The sequence below is a fragment of the Poeciliopsis prolifica genome, unplaced genomic scaffold (assembly GCF_027474105.1).
Source record: "Poeciliopsis prolifica strain line A6 unplaced genomic scaffold, Auburn_PproV2 SCAFFOLD006, whole genome shotgun sequence".
Classification (NCBI taxonomy): domain Eukaryota; kingdom Metazoa; phylum Chordata; class Actinopteri; order Cyprinodontiformes; family Poeciliidae; genus Poeciliopsis; species Poeciliopsis prolifica.
Genome location: NW_026562381.1, coordinates 6748961 through 6768621, shown reverse-complemented (window position 1 = coordinate 6768621; position 19661 = coordinate 6748961). Strand labels below are relative to the sequence as shown.

Genomic DNA, 19661 nt, shown 5'->3' with positions numbered 1-19661 from the left:
GTTAAAGTAGGTTGTAAACTTTGCCCTTTTGGGATGTTATTAGTTCAAACACTGGGTTCCTTCACTTTGTTCTAAAACAACTTAATTTAACTTTGAAGATGATGAACACAAATCATTGCATTTCTGATCCAGTTAAAATACATTACATCAAATTTAGCTCTCTGTTTTGTTTAATTCTTGCAAAAAATTACAATTGTTTTGGTCAAAACATTAATCTCATATTAGACCCTGTGTGCCATGACCGTGTACTTCATCCTTCCCTCCTATTTTGTACATTTCCTTGTGCTTTCTTAATTGGCATGGCCATTACTGCCTCCTTTTTCAGTCTTATCCCTGCAATTGTGTACTCATGTTTCTCTGTGGCACTGTCCTGGGTTTATGTTTAGAGGGAAATGATAGGTTACCCTGCACAGTTATGAGCCTTAACTGCCACTTAAAGTAAACAAGAGAGGTTCAGCTTTCTTGTTTCTATCAGATTTCACATTTCTACTTAAAATCTATCAAATTGGAAACTGTGACAATATGTGGTTATGAGTGCATTAGGGCGCATTAATCCAGTGTGAAACTGACCTATAAAGTTTTAAAGTCAGTAAATGTTGGAAAAAAAAAAAAAAAAGATTTCTTCATCTCGGTCAGTTGTTTCTTTTATGTGAAACAATCAAACATGAGAATCCATGTTGCTTCTTAGTGGGCTTTACATATATTTCAGCAGGAACTAACGTGGCTTTCCCCTCCTCCACCCATATAACCACTTTTTCTTAGTCTGACTCATTTTTTGTTCCCTAAACTTACTGTGTGTCTGCTTGGCCAATAAATACCCAGAGGAAGCCTCAGCTCAGGCAGTTCCACTCTCATCCTGCTCTCGGCAGCTATCTGGCACCATGTGGACCCAAGCCACTGCTCTGCTGCTGGCCTGCTGCCTTTGGCCAGCTGAGGCACAGGACGAAAGGAGACAAAGCATCTGGGACGATCCCATCAAGTTCCAAACCAAGGCTAAGGACAAGTGCACCATGATCCTTACAGGCCAAGGAGAAAACATAAAGCTGAGGCTGTCATGCCAGGGCAACAGACGTGCCTACTGGTGTGAGTATGTGGGGAAACCTTACACCTGCAGTGCTTTCAACAAAAACCCCAGGCACTACTTCGTCCAGATGATGTGGGTCCTCAGGAAGCAAGCACACGCCTGTCAGGGTCCAAGGGAGATCAAACCTCACATGTGCAGGAAGGCGACTGATGAATCTCAGATGATCTTCTCGGCCGGTCCTTTCCTAAGGTCTCGGCCAGCAGCGCAGCCATCAAAGCAGCCATCAAAGCAGCCATCAAAGCAGCCTGGAAAACCCCAAAGTTCATCTGCACATGGAAGACCTAATTTGACAATGAAGACACCTTTTAAAACAGCTCGGGCTTCAGGGATAGTTAAAACCACACAGAGAGCCAAATCACAGCCGACGGCAGCTCCGACAGAGAACGCCCGGAGGACAATGGCTCGGCAGTACTGCTGGAGGTCCCTGCAGGGCGTCTGTTCCTTTGTAATTGGTTGGTTTCGGAATTAACAAAAAAGGTGAGCAGCAGAAATTCAGGATTTATATCTTTTTAAGCTATAAACCTTTATTACACAAGTATAATCCTGTGTAATCTTGTTTGCTTAAATGTTTTTTCTTTCAACAGTGATTCATACTGATCAGGATTGTATATCTTCCTCTGCATACAGATTGTGCTGAATTGGTGACTGAAACCACCAGATGAGGAAAAATCCAGGCCAGCTATTTGTTTTGAAACATCTTTAGCGCCCTCTTACGGAATTATCTTGGTACTACAGTGGCTGTTACATTTTTATTTCTCTAATTTTAGATGCTACATTTTTTTTGGAAACCTTGAGCAGCTTCTTTTATGTTTTGCATGAAGTAGACCTGTATGAATTAGAACTGCTTTAACCTGTGAAAAGATAGGATAGATGTTTGTGTTTTTTTGTGATATTTACTATAATTAGCTTGAATATTGTTTTGCAGCGATCAGAATTTATGTTTGAAAAAAAACTCTCTCTCTACTGGTATTTTTTGAAAAATATATATGGACTGTGAATATGCTTTTAAATGTCAAATAAACACCATAAGTTAAACAATTCTTGTCCATCTGCTTTATTTTCAGTGGTACCATGTGAAATTTTGAACTGGAAAAAAAATTGTAAATATAATAGGACAGGTTGTGAAGGGAGGGGAAATTTTTTTATACAACAAGTATATGATGCATCATGAAGCTTACAGATATCTCAGTGTTTTTTTTTTCTTACTTAATAAGCAGGACACTGTTTCTTTCACACCTATGAACATTTTTATTGACAAGAGTGAGCATTCATTTCTGAAATAAATGTCTCAAAGACTAAAGAAAGCCTCCATTGTCCTTGTTTTTGTACTTCGATACCTCGGTACTGTAATTGTTAGCCATTTTATCTTTGATGCAGATGCAGCTTGGGCTAAATCATTTAAATGACAACGGTATATGTATTTTTATTGGAAATGCAGAACTTTAACATTCACTGTTGCTCAACGTAAAAGATAAGGCTAGACTAAATGGATTCATTGTGATGAAATCTTAATTCATAGGAATAAAAAGAATAAAATCAAGGTCATCCTATAAATTATGTCTACATATTGGTGGCTTCTGATCACATACACATGGTATTCAATGGCAAGATAAAAAGCTACAAATATTAATCTCTTTTTTTTGTGTCATATTAACAACTTGACCTGATTTTCTGATTTTTATTAGTAAAAACAAATTAAAACTTTGCATTTCTCTTCTTCTACTTTGCAGTTACCTACCTTATGTTTATCTGTTGCATAAAATCCCATTAATATGCACTGAACTTTGTGGTTGCAATGTGACAAAATATGAAAAGGTTTTAATGACATTAATCCTCCTGCTTCATGATTCGTGAGTCAAACTATTGAAGTAAACTAAGAAAGAACAACCGTCATGATGTAAATGAATTAAACCTCACTTGTTAAATTTTTTTCTCATGTTGGGTCACCTTACACATTTTAAAATCATTTGAACTTCACCGAATCTCACAGAAGATCAAGTGAAGGACTCAAATGTCCCAGATGTCATCTTTTCTAAAAATTGCAGAATTTCTTGCTGTGTAGTTTAGATTTCTTGAAGCAGGAATCTCATTCTGAAACTGGAAAATTCTCTTAAATGTGATTCCTCGGCATAGGTAAAGTCAAATTTTTAACACATCCACATTATATATATACATTTACTCCCTTTCAGTCAGAGAGTGAGGCACAATGTATTACAATTCAGCTGACTTCTCTTTGTGTATGGGTCATAGTTTCTGATTTTAATACAAGTAAAGTTAATTTGTTTTATTTTGGGGCCAAAGTTAAGCTTCATTTATTTCTAAACACTTTTGAATTCAGTAAGTATATTCGCTTGGACGTTGTATTGAGTATATGCATATATGTCTGTGCATGTGCCTGTATTTGATACATCGTGTGTGTGTGTGGCTCTGGGTTTGAAGGGGAGGGCTGACTTTGCAGCAGCATTTGCAACCTGCAAGAAAAGACGAGAGCTCAAATGTGTCAGGACAGCAAACTGAACTTTCTCTGAAAACGCCAAGTAAGTTTGACCAATTTTTTCAGTAAGCCTGCTCTGTAGAGCCTTTAGTTGTGTTTTAACTACAATATGTTTAATTCATTTGATACATTAGCATAACACTTTGTATCAATTTTAAATGAATAACATTATGTTATTACAGACATGACTACATTTAAGAGTTTTAAAAATTAGCATCTTCATTTCTAACACTGATATTGCATTGTAAAGTTAGAATACCATTTTTGAGGAATAGTTATTTATAATTTTATATGTATTTAAATAAGTGGAAAAAGCTTCTTATTTTGCAAAATTGTTATGTATAGCTTAATGTAAACTGAACTCAAATTAAAGAAGTTCTGTTTTATGAACCTACAATATTTGTGTATATCTAATTTTGAAATCAGTTTCTCAAACTCAAATAGGAGTGAAATGCTATTTTCAAAAGTTTGATTATCCTCTCAATTCTTCCAGAATGTTAATCTAGTAGTGGCTTAAAACAGTTCTCATTGAAAAGTGCATTGTGAGTGGTATTGGGTCATATCTCTAATGGATTCTTTTGCAGGTGGTGTTCTGTGGATTTCATGGCTCTCCTCACCAACATAGCCATCCTGATGGTGCTCGCTTGTATTTCCCATCAGATGATGTTGGGCAGCTGTCAGAGGAGCCAAGGACGTAGAGGACGGGGGGACAGAGGACATCGCAAGGAAAGATCAGGACTGAGTCGGGTGAAACCTGTTGGAGACAAACTGGTCACAAAAGATGGTTCACATTGCACCTGGTCTGCAACAGAAAATGATCCATTGTTCCTCTTCGTCACTTGCAAAACAGGGGAAACCAGCTTCATCTGTAGATATACGGGCAGACCAGCTCTTTGTCCCCAATATACATCCAACACTTTACTCTACTGGAAGCAGATTACCAGGGCTCTGAAGAAGCAAAACAGCCTGTGTCATAATGAAAAGTTATTGGTGAGGGCAGGCGTGTGCAGACAAGCCCCCAGAGAGGCTCACTTCAGACTCGTAGTTGTGCAGAAGACGGTGACTGCCTCGCCTCACATTCCAGCAGCTCCAGACACAAACGCCAAATCCTGCCTGTCTAAGAACAAGAAACTGGCCAAAGAGTTCTGCAGTGATTCCTGGTCTAGTGTTTGCACATTTTTTTCCACCATGGTGAACAATTATGATTGCTGAGAGAGAAACAAGCTTGGCTTGTGTGATCACTTCAAAACATACTGTATTTAAGTGTATACTTCATGTAGCTAGTGGTCTTGTAAAGCGATTATAAGAGACTCAACTTGTAAAGTGATAGTCACTGCATACTGGAAATAAAATCACACTCTTTATTCTACTTGCATAAAAATATGTATTTATATGGTAGAAACTAAAATGTTATGTGAACATTAAAGTATTTCCAATTGAGATGATGAACAATTAAATCCATCCAAAATAAATCATAGCCATCCACACAAGCTAAGTTTCAACTTCATTATTTAATGGGGACTCTTAATGAAGCAGTTTTACTGGATATTAAAAGGCAATTCATATACTAAATAACAATAAATAATGGGTAATGAGAAATATGGGTCTTTGAGCAGTTTAAATCTTTCTTTGTAGCCTGTGAGCAGTTGTGGAAAATTATTGTTTTGAAAAATTATTGTAAGCATTCCCCAAGGATCAGTTCTTGGTGAAACGTTTTTTCAGGTTATGTATGAATTATTTGCCATTTACATATCCAATTAAACTGTGCCAGAGTTCACTTTTAGTGAACCAATACGTACTGTAGGTTTGTAGGCGGACCAGAGTTTGTGCATTAAACCTCCCCAAACAAACCTGACACTCTAGGCAAACAAACTAGAGTTTGGTGAAAGCATCCTAAATATCAGGGCAGTTATCAGATTAGCTTTTCCAACTGATCATCTTTTAGCTATTAATCTTTTTTTAAATGTTTGTTTCCGTTGGTTACATTAATTCAAATGTATTTAGGTGTGAAGCAGCCATGCCAGGTAATGTTATCTTATTTCATGCCAGGAATTGTAATATCAAGTTCAGTCAGAGGGCTTCAGGTTAATTTCTAGAGAGAAATTAAAATCTACATTAGAAAATAAACATCAGCTTTTATGAACTATTTTATTTTCAGGCTGCATATTTTTAGATTTGTCTTCTTTTGATTTAATGTTCCTACTAGTAATAATCTGCTCATACTTAAATCGTCAGCAGCATGCAGAGTGTGAATATCAGCATTCAGCAGTCAGACAGAGGTCATTAAAAAGAAGACTTTCAGAAACCATCGTGGCTTGAGGCCAGACTGGGCTTTTAGGAAGGAAATAATTTTATACTTTTCTCTTGATTTAGTCCTGAACTCCTGCTGAAACATAATGCAATCCCTGCAGCTGATATCCATTGAGTTCAGAATCTCAGCAGGCTCCTTTCTGCTCTTTGTTGTAGAAAAAAAAAAAAAAAAACATTTAGGCAATGTGGTAAAAGACAAAAGAAAATTAAAGCTGCAAGCAGCCTCGAACGGCCCTCGCAGCCAAGCGCCGCTCCGGCCTATTGCCACCGCGGGGTACGAGCAACCGCCGCCTCACGCCAGCCACCACAGAAGCTCTCACGCAGTTTTCAGCTCCTCCGCCCGCACCGCGGAAGCTGTTGCTCAGATTCCATCAACGCTGGCCACGTGCTAACACAGAAGTTGTTGTGCAGTTTCCGTGCCCGTCCACCAGGCGGTACGCACTGATGCGTTCGGAGGCGCTCCTTGACGATGCAAAAAATGTGGTGCAGATTCATTGGTTTAGCGAGGAAATATAGCTGGCGGATTAATGTAGGACGCGCAGTGGAGTCAAAATATATTTCAATGCTGTTGTTCTCTTTAGAGGTCAACAAAGGTCATACGTATCCAATTTGGCGTCAGTCGAATGATCCACATGTCATATACAGCCGATCATATGCACATGGCGAAGTACTACAGTTCGTCATTTTTCATCATTTTCAGCTGTGTTTCTAAAGCACTCTATTTCATTGTTGGAGTAATACTTACTCAGAGTGTCGAATTACTGAAATGGTTTGTAAGAAGTAAGAAAACGCTACATTTACTGCATGATTTAATTCAACAAAAATTATCTGAGACATTTATATCCTTTTAGAAATCTCACGGCAACGCTCTCACAAAGTTTTCACGCTCATCCGCCCGTGGATTGGTGGAGGAACACTGACACCTACTGGCGAAATATTGATATTGTTCTTCATCCTGTTTATCTGCTGTTTCATTTGTGGAGCAATACTGACCCCAAGTGGCGAATTACTGAAATGATTTATAAACGCCAAAAATGGGGTCAAAATCTGAACTTCAATCTAAAATGGCCGACTTCCTGTGGGGTTTAGACCATGGCTCCAAGAGACTTTTTTGTAAGTCCTGACATGGTACACATGTGTACAAAGTTTTGTAATTGTAGGTTAAAGCATGGCTTGGGGCTGATCATTTAAAAGTTTCTAGGGGGCGCTATAGAGAAATTATGCCACGCCCACCAAATATTCTGATGGATTCCTGTCAGGGAGTGGATGAGGATCCATCCTTGTGAGTGTGGAGCAGCTGGGCCTAAAAATGTGGAATTGAGAGCCAAATGTATGGCGATGGCGTTACAGGTCACTTCTCCACGCCGCCACGCCCACCTGCTCCATCGTAGCTGGTAGGGATTAGAATCCTCAATACACCAACATGTCTTCTGTGTCTGGGCACAGTTTCATGTTGATGAGGTCAAAGGGGTGAGATAGCGACCGTTAACAGTAAAACATTACACTTCCTGTTCTCAGGGGGCGTGGCTTAAGTGATGTCATCATTCGACCATAGGGTATTGTAGGACACCCGATGATGATCAATCACAGTAACTTTGGTGCCTCTGTGAGTTTCTGTGTAGGAATTATAGCAGTTTATGTTTTTATGGCGTGTAGGTGAACTTTGACCCCTGCTAACCCCCCTTCAGCATTCTCAAAAACTCACCGTTTTGATAACTTTAGATGGGACATGCCTTATGAACAGACTGACCGAGTTTGAAGCCGATCAATGGAAATCCCTAGGAGGAGTTCGATCAAATACGGAGGCTGTAAACGGCAAAAATGGGGTCAAAATCTGAACTTCAATCTAAAATGGCCGACTTCCTGTGGGGTTTAGACCATGGCTCCAAGAGACTTTTTTATAAGTCCTGACAAGGTACACATGTGTACAACGTTTCGTAATTGTAGGTTAAAGCATGGCTTGGGGCTGATCATTTAAAATTTTCTAGGGGGCGCTATAGAGAAATTAGGCCACGCCCACCAAATATTGTGATGGATTCCTGTCGGGGAGTGGATGAAGATCCATCCTTGTGAGTTTGGAGCAGCTGGGACCGAAACTGTGGAATTGAGAGCAAAACGTATGGCGATGGCGTTACAGGTCACTTCGCCACGCTGCCACGCCCACCTGCTCCATCTAAGCTGGTCGGGGTTGGAATCCTCAATACACCAACATGTCTTCTGTGTCTGGGCACAGTTTCATGTTGATGAGGTCAAAGGGGTCAGATAGCGACAGTTCACAGTAAAACATTACACTTCCTGTTCTCAGGGGGCGTGGCCAAAGTGATGTCATCATTCGACCATAGGGTATTGTAGGACACCCGATGATGATCAATCACAGTAACTTTGGTGCCTCTGTGAGTTTCTGTGTAGGAGATATAGCAGTTTATTTTTTTACGGCGAGTAGGTGAACTTTGACCCCTGCTAACCCCCCTTCAGCATACTCAAAAACTCACCGTTTTGATAACTTTAGATGGGACATGCCTTATGAACAGACTGACCGAGTTTGAAGCCGATCAATCGAAATCCCTAGGAGGAGTTCGATCAAATACGGAGGCTGTAAACGGCAAAAATGGCCTCAAAATTGGACCTTCAATCCAAAATGGCTGACTTCCTGTGATACTTGCACTATGACATTAATTGTAAATTTTGAGCGTCCTGGGGAGCTCTACAAGTGTACCAAATTTCATGTCTCTAGGATAAAGTAAGTGAATAGCAATGGGTCCTTTGAAAATTTCTAGGTGGCGCTATTGAGCCATTTCTTGTGGGATTTTTGTGATGACCTTAAAAATCAAAATTTTTAAACAGGCTTAAGGCCTCCGCCAAGTTTGGTGAGTTTTCCAATATGATAAGGCCCCCAAAAAGCCCCCCAAAGAGGTGGGAAGAAAAATAATAATAATATTAAAGCTGCAAGCAGCCTCGAACGGCCCTCGCAGCCAAGCGCCGCTCCGGCCTATTGTCCACCGCAGGGTACGAGCAACCGCCGCCTCACGCCAGCCACCACAGAAGCTCTCACGCAGTTTTCAGCTCCTCCGCCCGCACCGCAGAAGCTGTTGCTCAGTTTCCATCAACGCTGGCCACGTGCTAAGACAGAAGTTTTTGCGCAGTTTCCGCGCCCGTCCACCAGGCGGTACGCACTGATGCGTTCGGAGTCGCTCCTTGACGATGCAAAAAATGTGGTGCAGATTCATTGGTTTAGCGAGGAAATATAGCTGGCGGATTAATGTAGGACGCGCAGTGGAGTCAAAATATATTTCAATGCTGTTGTTCTTTTTAGAGGTCAACAAAGGTCATACGTATCCAATTTGGCGTCAGTCGGATGATCCACGTGTCATTTACAGCCGATCGTATGCACATGGCGAAGTACTACAGTTCGTCATTTTTCATCATTTTCAGCTGTGTTTCTAAAGCACTCTATTTCATTGTTGGAGTAATACTTACTCAAAGTGGCGAATTACTGAAATGGTTTGGAAGAAGTAAGAAAACGCTACATTTACTGCATGATTTAATTCAACAAAAATTATCTGAGACATTTCTATCCTTTTAGAAATTTCATGGCAACGCTCTCACAAAGTTTTCGCGCCGATCCGCCCATGGATCTGTTTATCATCGGTGGAGGAACACTGACACCTACTGGCAAAATACTGATATTGTTCTTCATCCTGTTTATCTGCTGTTTCATTTGTGGAGCAATACTGACCCCAAGTGGCGAATTACTGAAATGGTTTATAAACACCAAAAATAGGATCAAAATCTGAACTTCAATCTAAAATGGCCGACTTCCTCTGGGGTTTAGACCATGGCTCCAAGAGACTTTTTTGTAAGTCCTGACATGGTACACACGTGTACAAAGTTTCGTAATTGTAGGCTAAAGCATGGCTTGGGGCTGATCATTTAAAATTTTCTAGGGGGCGCTATAGAGAAATTAGGCCACACCCTACAAATATTGTGATGGATTCCTGTCGGGGAGTGGATGAAGATCCATCCTTGTGAGTTTGGAGCAGCTGCGCCCAAAAATGTGGAATTGAGAGCCAAACGTATGGCGATGGCATTACAGGTCACTTCGCCACGCCGCCACGCCCAGCTGCTCCATCGAAGCTGGTCGGGGTTGGAATCCTCAACACACCAACATGTCTTCTGTGTCTGGGCACAGTTTCATGTTGATGAGGTCAAAGGGGTCAGATAGCGACAGTTCACAGTAAAACATGACACTTCCTTTTCTCAGGGGGCGTGGCCTAAGTGATGTCATCATTCGACCATAGGGTATTGTAGGACACCCGATGATGATCAATCACAGTAACTTTGGTGCCTCTGTGAGTTTCTGTGTAGGAAATATAGCAGTTTATGTTTTTATGGCGTGTAGGTGAACTTTGACCCCTGCTAACCCCCTTTCAGCATTCTCAAAAACTCACCGTTTTGATAACTTCAGATGGGACATGCCTTATTAACGGACTGACCGAGTTTGAAGACGATCAATCAAAATCCCTAGGAGGAGTTCGATCAAATACGGAGGCTGTAAACGGCAAAAATGGGGTCAAAATCTGAACTTCAATCTAAAATGGCCGACTTCCTGTGGGGTTTAGACCATGGCTCCAAGAGACTTTTTTGTAAGTCCTGACAAGGTACACATGTGTACAACGTTTCGTAATTGTAGGTTAAAGCATGGCTTGGGGCTGATCATTTAAAATTTTCTAGGGGGCGCTATAGAGAAATTAGGCCACGCCCACCAAATATTGTGATGGATTCCTGTCGGGGAGTTTATGGCGATCCATCCTTGTGAGTTTGGAGCAGTTGGGCCCGAAAATGTGGAATTGAGAGCCAAACGTATGGCGATGGCGTTAGAGGTCACTTCGCCACGCCGCCACGCCCACCTACTCCATCGTAGCTGGTCGGGATTAGAATCCTCAATACACCAACATGTCTTCTGTGTCTGGGCACAGTTTCATGTTGATGAGGTCAAAGGGGTCAGATAGCGACCATCCACAGTAAAACATTACACTTCCTGTTCTCATGGGGCGTGGCCTAAGTGATGTCATCATTCGACCATAGGGTATTGTAGAACACCCGATGATGATCAATCACAGAAACTTTGGTGCCTCTGTGAGTTTCTGTGTAGGAGATATAGCAGTTTATTTTTTTATGGCGAGTAGGTGATCTTTGACCCCTGCCAACCCCCCTTCAGCATACTCAAAAACTCACAGTTTTGATAACTTTAGATGGGACATGCCTTATGAACAGACTGACCGAGTTTGAAGCCGATCAATCGAAATCCCTAGGAGGAGTTCGATCAAATACGAAGGCTGTAAACGGCAAAAATGGGGTCAAAATTGGACCTTCAATCCAAAATGGCTGACTTCCTGTGATACTTGCACTATGACATTAATTGTAAATTTTGAGCATCTTGGGGAGCTCTACAAGTGTACCAAATTTCATGTCTCTAGGATAAAGTAAGTGAATAGCAAAGGGTCCTTTGAAAATTTCTAGGTGGCGCTATTTAGCCATTTCTTATGGGATTTTTGCAATGACCTTAAAATACAAAATTTTGAAACTCCCTTTACGCGTCCGCCAAGTTTGGTGAGTTTTTGAAAATGATAAAGCCCCCAAAAAGGCCCCTCTTTAGGGGGGCAGAATAATAATAAGAAACAGTAGGAAAACAATAGGCCTTCGCAGCGCTTAGCTGCTCGGGCCTAATTAAAGCTGCAAGCAGCCTCGAACGGCCCTCGCAGCCAAGCGCCGCTCCGGCCTATTGTCCACCGCGGGGTACGAGCAACCGCCGCCTCACGCCAGCCACCACAGAAGCTCTCACGCAGTTTTCAGCTCCTCCGCCCGCACCGCGGAAGCTGTTGCTCAGTTTTCATCAAAGCTGCGCACGTGCTAAGACAGAAGTTGTTGCGCAGTTTCCGCGCCCGTCCACCAGGCGGTACGCATCTATGCGTTCGGCGGCTATCCTTGACGATGCAAAAAAATGTGGTATAGATTCATTGCTTTAGCGAGGAAATATAGCTGGCGGATTAATGTAGGACGCGCAGTGGAGTCAAAATATATTTCAATGCTGTTGTTCTCTTTAGAGGTCAACAAAGGTCATACGTATCCAATTTGGCGTCAGTCGGATGATCCACGTGTCATTTACAGCCAATCATATGCACATAGCGAAGTACTACAGTTCGTCATTTTTCATCATTTTCAGCTGTGTTTCTAAACCACTCTATTTCATTGTTGGAGTAATACTTACTCAGAGTGGCGAATTACTGAAATGGTTTGTAAGAAGTAAGAAAACGCTACATTTACTGCATGATTTAATTCAACAAAATTATCTGAGACATTTCTATCCTTTTAGAAATGTCATGGCAACACACTCACAAAGTTTTCACGCCCATCCGCCCGTGGATCTGTTTATCATCGGTGGAGGAACACTGACACCTACTGGCGAAATACTGATATTGTTCTTCATCCTGATTATCTGCTGTTTCATTTGTGGAGCAATACTGACCCCAAGTGGCGAATTACTGAAATGGTTTATAAACGGCAAAAATGGGATCAAAATCTGAACTTCAATCTAAAATGGCCGACTTCCTCTGGGGTTTAGACCATGGCTCCAAGAGACTTTTTTGTAAGTCCTGACATGGTACACATGTGTACAAAGTTTCGTAATTGTAGGTTAAAGCATGGCTTGGGGCTGATCATTTTAAATTTTCTAGGGGGCGCTATAGAGAAATTGGGCCACACCCTACAAATATTGTGATGGATTCCTGTCGGGGAGTGGATGAAGATCCATCCTTGTGAGTTTGGAGCAGCTGCGCCCAAAAATGTGGAATTGAGAGCCAAACGTATGGCGATGGCGTTACAGGACACTTCGCCACGCCGCCACGCCCACCTGCTCCATCGTAGCTGGTCGGGATTAGAATCCTCAACACACCAACATGGCTTCTGTGTCTGGGCACAGTTTCATGTTGATGAGGTCAAAGGGGTCAGATAGCGACCTTTCACAGTAAAACATTACACTTCCTGTTCTCAGGGGGCGTGGCCTAAGTGATGTCATCATTCGACCATACGGTATTGTAGGACACCCGATGATGATCAATCACAGTAACTTTGGTGCCTCTGTGAGTTTCTGTGTAGGAAATATAGCAGTTTATGTTTTTATGGCGAGTAGGTGAACTTTGACCCCTGCTAACCCTCCTTCAGCATTCTCAAAAACTCACCGTTTTGATAACTTTAGATGGGACATGCCTTATGAACAGACTGACCGAGTTTGAAGCCGATCAATCGAAATCCCTAGGAGGAGTTCGATCAAATACGGAGGCTGTAAACGGCAAAAATGGGGTCAAAATCTGAACTTCAATCTAAAATGGCCGACTTCCTGTGGGGATTAGACCATGGCTCCAAGAGACTTTTTTGTAAGTCCTGACAAGGTACACATGTCTACAACGTTTCGTAATTGTAGGTTAAAGCATGGCTTGGGGCTGATCATTTAAATTTTTCTAGGGGGCGCTATAGAGAAATTAGGCCACGCCCCACAAATATTGTGATGGATTCCTGTCGGGGAGGTGATGTCGATCCATCCTTGTTAGTTTGCAGCAGCTGGGCCCGAAAATGTGGAATTGAGAGCCAAACGTATGGCGATGGCGTTAGAGGTCACTTCGCCACGCCGCCACGCCCACCTGCTCCATCGAATGTGGTCGGGGTTGGAATCCTCAATACACCAACATGTTTTCTGTGTCTGGGCACAGTTTCATGTTGATGAGGTCAAAGGGGTCAGATAGCGACCGTCCACAGTAAAACATTACACTTCCTGTTCTCAGGGGGCGTGGCCTAAGTGATGTCATCACTTGACCATAGGATATTGTAGGAGACCCGATGATGATCAATCACAGTAACTTTGGTGCCTCTGTGAGTTTCTGTGTAGGAGATATAGCAGTTTATTTTTTTATGGCGAGTAGGTGAACTTTGACCCCTGCTTACCCCCATCAGCATACTCAAAAACTCACAGTTTTGATAACTTTAGATGGGACATGCCTTATGAACAGACTGACCGAGTTTGAAGCCGATCAATGGAAATCCCTAGGAGGAGTTCGATCAAATACGAAGGCTGTAAATGGCAAAAATGGGGTGAAAATTTGACATTCAATCCAAAATGGCTGACTTCCTGTGATACTTGCACTATGACATTAATTGTAAATTTTGAGCATCTTGGGGAGCTCTACAAGTGTACCAAATTTCATGTCTCTACGATGAAGTAAGTGAATAGCAAAGGGTCCTTTGAAAATTTCAAGGTGGCGCTATTGAGCCATTTCTTTTGCAATTGTTGCGTCGACTTTAAAATACGTAAATTTGAAACAGGCTTAAGGCCTCCGCCAAGTTTGGTGAGTTTTTGAATATGATAAAGCCCCCAAAAGACCAATTCATTTGGAGGGAGAATAATAATAATAATAATTAAAGCTGCAAGCAGCCTCGATCGGCCCTCGCAGCCAAGCGCCGCTCCGGCCTATTGCCACCGCGGGGTACGAGCAACCGCCGCCTCACGCCAGCCACCACTTAAGCTCTCACGCAATTTTCAGCGCCTCCGCCCGCACCGCGGAAGCTGTTGCTCAGTTTCCATCAACGCTGCGCACGTGCTAAGACAGAAGTTGTTGCGCAGTTTCCGCGCCCGTCCACCAGGCGGTACGCATCTATGCGTTCGGCGGCTATCCTTCAAGATGCAAAAAAATGTGGTATAGATTCATTGGTTTAGCGAGGAAATACAGCTGGCGGATTAATGTAGGGGCGCAGTGGAGTCAAAATACATTTCAATGCTGTTTTGCTCTTTAGAGGTCAACAAAGGTCATACGTTTTCAATTTGGCGCCAGTCCGATGATCCACGTGTCATTTAGAGCCGATCATATGCACGTGGCGAAGTAATGCATTTCGTCATTTCTACACCCCAATGCGGTTCGGTCAGCAGCCAGCATTCATAGAGTTCATCATGTTATCGTTTTTAGTCAGTATTCACATGATGAAACCCATATAAATTATAGAATAACAGTAAAACATACAGCAGAAAAAACATGTGACTGCCTCTTAAAAGTGGGCGGGGCTACAGTGAGGTCATCAAGTGACCATGGAAATGTGTTCAGGGCTGTTCTCTAGAAAGACAGAGGAAGTGTGATGATGCAGCTGTGATCTTGCATTTGGAAGTCATTTAATGTTGACGTTTCATGGTAAATAGTGAAAGTTTTACACTAAGCCACACCCACATGCTTGATGTTAACTACAACTGAGATGTAAATGCAGTGCAACTTTAACGTTATCGTGAAATGAGTCAGGAAAATGGTGAAGGTTAAGATGTATCAGTTTAATAAACCGCACTGTTCAGTAATAAACCAAGGGCAATGCACAATAACAGAGCACAGTTAACTTTCAGCACTTTAGAACAATAGCACAGGCTCAATCCCAGCCATTAATTAGGTATTAATCACAGGAAGTGCTGCAACTAAATATTACAACCCCAATGGATCTGTAAAAAGATACTTAGCATTTTCTCAGAGCTCTTTCAAACGACATTTTAAACATCTTCTATACATAATAACAAACTCTCAATGTATGAAACTGGATGTATCAAACACACTATTCAGTTTATTGAATTAGTAAAGCGCTTCGTTAGCATTAAAAACGTTGCAGGCCTCAGGCATTGGGTTAGCATCCTCCTCAGAATAACTGTTCCAAACATGACGGCTTCCAGAACCAGCAGGAAGGAATAAATTACTCACCGCACCGCGAGTTACGACTGTTTAAACGAACAGCAATGGGCTCTTTGCACCTGCCGCGCTGACGTCACAACTGTATACCCGAATGCGGCTCTTTTTTCCACTTTCAGAAACTATTACTGCTATAAAAGACAAAGTCGTACTTAAGACACAAATAAAACAATACTATGTACTTTGTTTAAGTTTTCATGTTTTTCCAAGCCATCCTCAATTAAGACAGCTTGTAAATATTCGTTGCTACAAGTTAAAGCTACCACTTGAAGCTAACGCCGTACACACCGCTCTAAACACTGTCTTAATGAGCCATTCACAACAAGCATGCAAAAGTAATAAAACGAAATAACACAGAAATCTTAAGCAACACGGCCATATTTTTCTAAAAGTAATAACTCTGAATCTGAACAGTCAGCTGAACTAGAACTCCGATACCAGAGTAAGCTCTGTGCTCGTTTTTCTTCGTCATACTTCAAGCAAAAAGTCTGAACTGTAATCTGCCCCCCCACCCCCTCTCCAGTTAACAATAAACACACGTAATATGCTTGAAAATAAGGCACAAACAGTGTCCGTTAGAATGGCTGAGAAATCTTTAGATAATTAAATAGCAGATTTTTACTAAAAGCTAGCAGGCTTGTGCTAGCAGTTTAAAGAAAATAAAACTCACCTTCATATCTGTGAATGTATAAAGAGGCGAACATCTTAAAACCTTTCTTTGCCTTACTTGTTGGGGTTTCGGATCGATGTACATTATTAATTTACCTTGGAAAAACATTTCAGCCGTTATTCCCGAACGTGTAAGCTGAAGTGCAAAGAGCCCATTAAACTTCTCCAACTCCGGTCCAACAGAGCCTTCTTGCTCCAAAGCGTGGTTCGTATTTGCAACTCCAAAATCCAAGCAAAATGTTGAGCGTAGTCCAGTTCTGTGGCTCCAAAAAGCAAACAAAATGTTCAGGAAAACTTTGCAGCTCCAGCTGTCGCCGGCTGACTGTTATTACGTAGCGTCGATCTGTTTTCTCATTGATGGAGTACCACTGCCTCCTGCTGTCGCAATACTGGTATTGCACTAGCAGTACCAGTATTTCTCCACAAGGTGCCAGTGGTACTCCATCAACACTGACCCCAGTGTGTTCTTACTTCGCTGTGTCATAAGTTTTGCTGAATGACTTTGTTTGTATTATTTCTAGCAAAAATGAATGAATGTTTGTACTTTAACCCACAAAATAAACATATATATATATATAAAAAGTTATAATAATGTATATTTAAATAATTAATAACAACATAACCTATGGGCTGCTGTTTTCTAGGGGGCGCTATAGAGAAATTAGGCCACGCCCTACAAATATTGTGATGGATTCCAGTCGGGGAGTGGATAAATATTCATCCTTGTGAGTTTGCAGCAGCTGAGCCCGAAAATGTGGTATTGAGAGCCAAACGTATTGCGATGGCGTTACAGGTAACTTCGCCACGCCGCCATGCCCACCTGCTCCATCGTAGCTGGTCGGGGTTGGAATCCTCAATACACCAACATGTCTTCGGTGTCTGGGCACAGTTTCATGTTGATGAGGTCAAAGGGGTCGGATAGCGAACGTTCACAGTAAAACATTACACTTCCTGTTCTCAGGGGGCGTGGCCTAAGTGATGTCATCATTCGACCATAGGGTAATGTAGGAGACCCGATGATGATCAATCACAGAAACTTTGGTGCCTCTGTGAGTTTCTGTGTAGGAGATATAGCAGTTTATGTTTTTATGGCGAGTAGGTGAACTTTGACCCCTGCTAACCCCCCTTCAGCATACTCAAAAACTCACCGTTTAGATAACTTTAGATGAGACATGCCTTATGAACAGACTGACCGAGTTTGAAGCCGATCAATCGAAATCCCTAGGAGGAGATAGATCAAATATGAAGGCTGTAAACTGCAAAAATGGGGTCAAAAACCGAACTTGAATCCAAAATGGCTGACTTCCTGTGGGGTTTAGACCATGGCTCCAAGAGACTTTTTTGTACGTCCTGACAAGGTACACATGTGTACAAAGTTTCGTATTTGTAGGTTAAAGCATGGCTTGGGGCTGATCATTTAAAGTTTTCTAGGGGCGCTATAGAGAAATTAGGCTACGCCCACCAAATATTGTGATGGATTCCTGTTGGGGAGTGGATGAGGGTCCATCCTTATGAGTTTGCAGCAGCTGGGCCCGAAAATGTGGAATTGAGAGCCAAACGTATGGCGATGGCGTTACAGGTGACTTCGCCACGCCACCACGCCCACCTGCTCCATCGAAGCTGGTCGGGGTTAGAATCCTCAATACACCAACATGTTCTCTGTGTCTGGGCACAGTTTCATGTTGATGAGGTCAAAGGGGTCAGATAGCGACAGTTCACAGTAAAACATTACACTTCCTGTTCTCAGGGGGCGTGGCCTAAGTGATGTCATCATTCGACCCTAGGGTATTGTAGAAGACCCGATGATGATCAATCACAGAAACTTTGATGCTTCTGTGAGTTTCAGTGTAAGAGATATAGCAGTTTATTTTTTATGGCGAGTAGTGAACTTTGACCCCTGCTACCCCCCTTCAGCATACTCAAAAACTCACCGTTTAGATAACTTTAGATGGGACATGCCTTATGAACAGACTGACCGAGTTTGAAGTCGATCAATCAAAATCCCTAGGAGGAGATAGATCAAATACAAAGGCTGTAAACGGCAAAAATCGCAAAAATGGGGTCAAAATGGGAACTTCAATCAAAAATGGCTGACTTCCTGTGATACTTGCACTATGACATTAATTGTAAATTTTGAGCGTCTTGGGGAGTTCTACAAGTGTACCAAATTTCATGTGTCTACGATAAAGTAAGTGAATAGCAGAGGGTAAAAAAGGGTGTTTTTCCAATTTCTAGGTGGCGCCGTAGAGACATTTCTGTTGCAATTTTTGCTACGACTTTAAAATACGTAAATTTTAAACAGGCTTAAGGCCTCCGCCAAGTTTGGTGAGTTTTTGAATATGATAAAGCCCCCAAAAAGCCAATTCATTTGGGTGGAAGAATAATAATAATAATAATAAACAATAGGAAAACAATAGGCCTTCGCAGCGCTTAGCTGCTCGGGCCTAATAATTAAAGCTGCAAGCAGCCTCGAACGGCCCTCGCAGCCAAGCGCCGCTCCGGCCTATTGTCCACCGCGGGGTACGAGCAACCGCCGCCTCACGCCAGCCACCACAGAAGCTCTCACGCAGTTTTCAGCGCCTCCGCCCGCACCGCGGAAGCAGTTGCTCAGTTTCCATCAACGCTGCGCACGTGCTAAGACAGAAGTTGTTGCGCAGTTTCCGCGCCCGTCCACCAGGCGGTACGCATCTATGCGTTCGGCGGCTATCCTTCAAGATGCAAAAAAATGTGGTATAGATTCATTGGTTTAGCGAGGAAATACAGCTGGCGGATCAATGTAGGGGCGCAGTGGAGTCAAAATACATTTCAATGCTGTTTTGTTCTTTAGAGGTCAACAAAGGTCATACGTTTTCAATTTGGCGCCAGTCCGATGATCCACGTGTCATTTAGAGCTGATCATATGCACGTGGCGAAGTAATGCATTTCGTCATTTCTACACCCCAATGCGGTTCGGTCAGCAGCCAGCATTCATAGAGTTCATCATGTTATCATTTTTAGTCAGTATTCACATGATGAAACCCATATAAATTATAGAATAACAGTAAAACATACAGCAGAAAAAACATGTGACTGCCTCTTAAAAGTGGGCGGGGCTACAGTGAGGTCATCAAGTGACCATGGAAATGTGTTCAGGGCTGTTCTCTCTAGAAAGACAGAGGAAGTGTGATGATGCAGCTGTGATCTTGCATTTGGAAGTCATTTAATGTTGATGTTTCATGGTAAATAGTGAAAGTTTTACACTAAGCCACACCCACATGCTTGATGTTAACTACAACTGAGATCTAAATGCACTGCAACTTTAACGTTATCGTGAAATGAGTCAGGAAAATGGTGA

The 19661-nt window shown here is 42.1% G+C and overlaps 2 protein-coding genes across 3 annotated transcripts; both read left to right on the top strand.

The window, feature by feature from the left end:
• Positions 1-809: 809 nt before the first annotated feature.
• LOC129360568 (fibroblast growth factor-binding protein 2-like) lies at positions 810-2344 on the top strand. Of its 2 annotated transcripts, none has more exons than XM_055030888.1 (2): positions 810-1561; positions 1669-2344. In XM_055030888.1, exon 1 carries the CDS (start codon positions 882-884, stop codon positions 1551-1553), a length of 672 nt encoding a protein of 223 aa, XP_054886863.1. In that variant the 5' UTR covers positions 810-881; the 3' UTR covers positions 1554-1561; positions 1669-2344. The 2 variants fall into 2 exon arrangements, with proteins under 2 accessions (XP_054886863.1, XP_054886862.1); XM_055030887.1 differs by having other exon boundaries at positions 811-1561; positions 1712-2344.
• Positions 2345-3555: 1211 nt separating this feature from the next.
• Positions 3556-5013, top strand: LOC129360669 (fibroblast growth factor-binding protein 1-like). The gene is made up of 2 exons (XM_055031002.1): positions 3556-3621; positions 4163-5013. The coding sequence occupies exon 2, from the start codon at positions 4182-4184 to the stop codon at positions 4788-4790; it is 609 nt and encodes a 202-aa protein (XP_054886977.1). The 5' UTR covers positions 3556-3621; positions 4163-4181; the 3' UTR covers positions 4791-5013.
• Positions 5014-19661: the final 14648 nt, after the last annotated feature.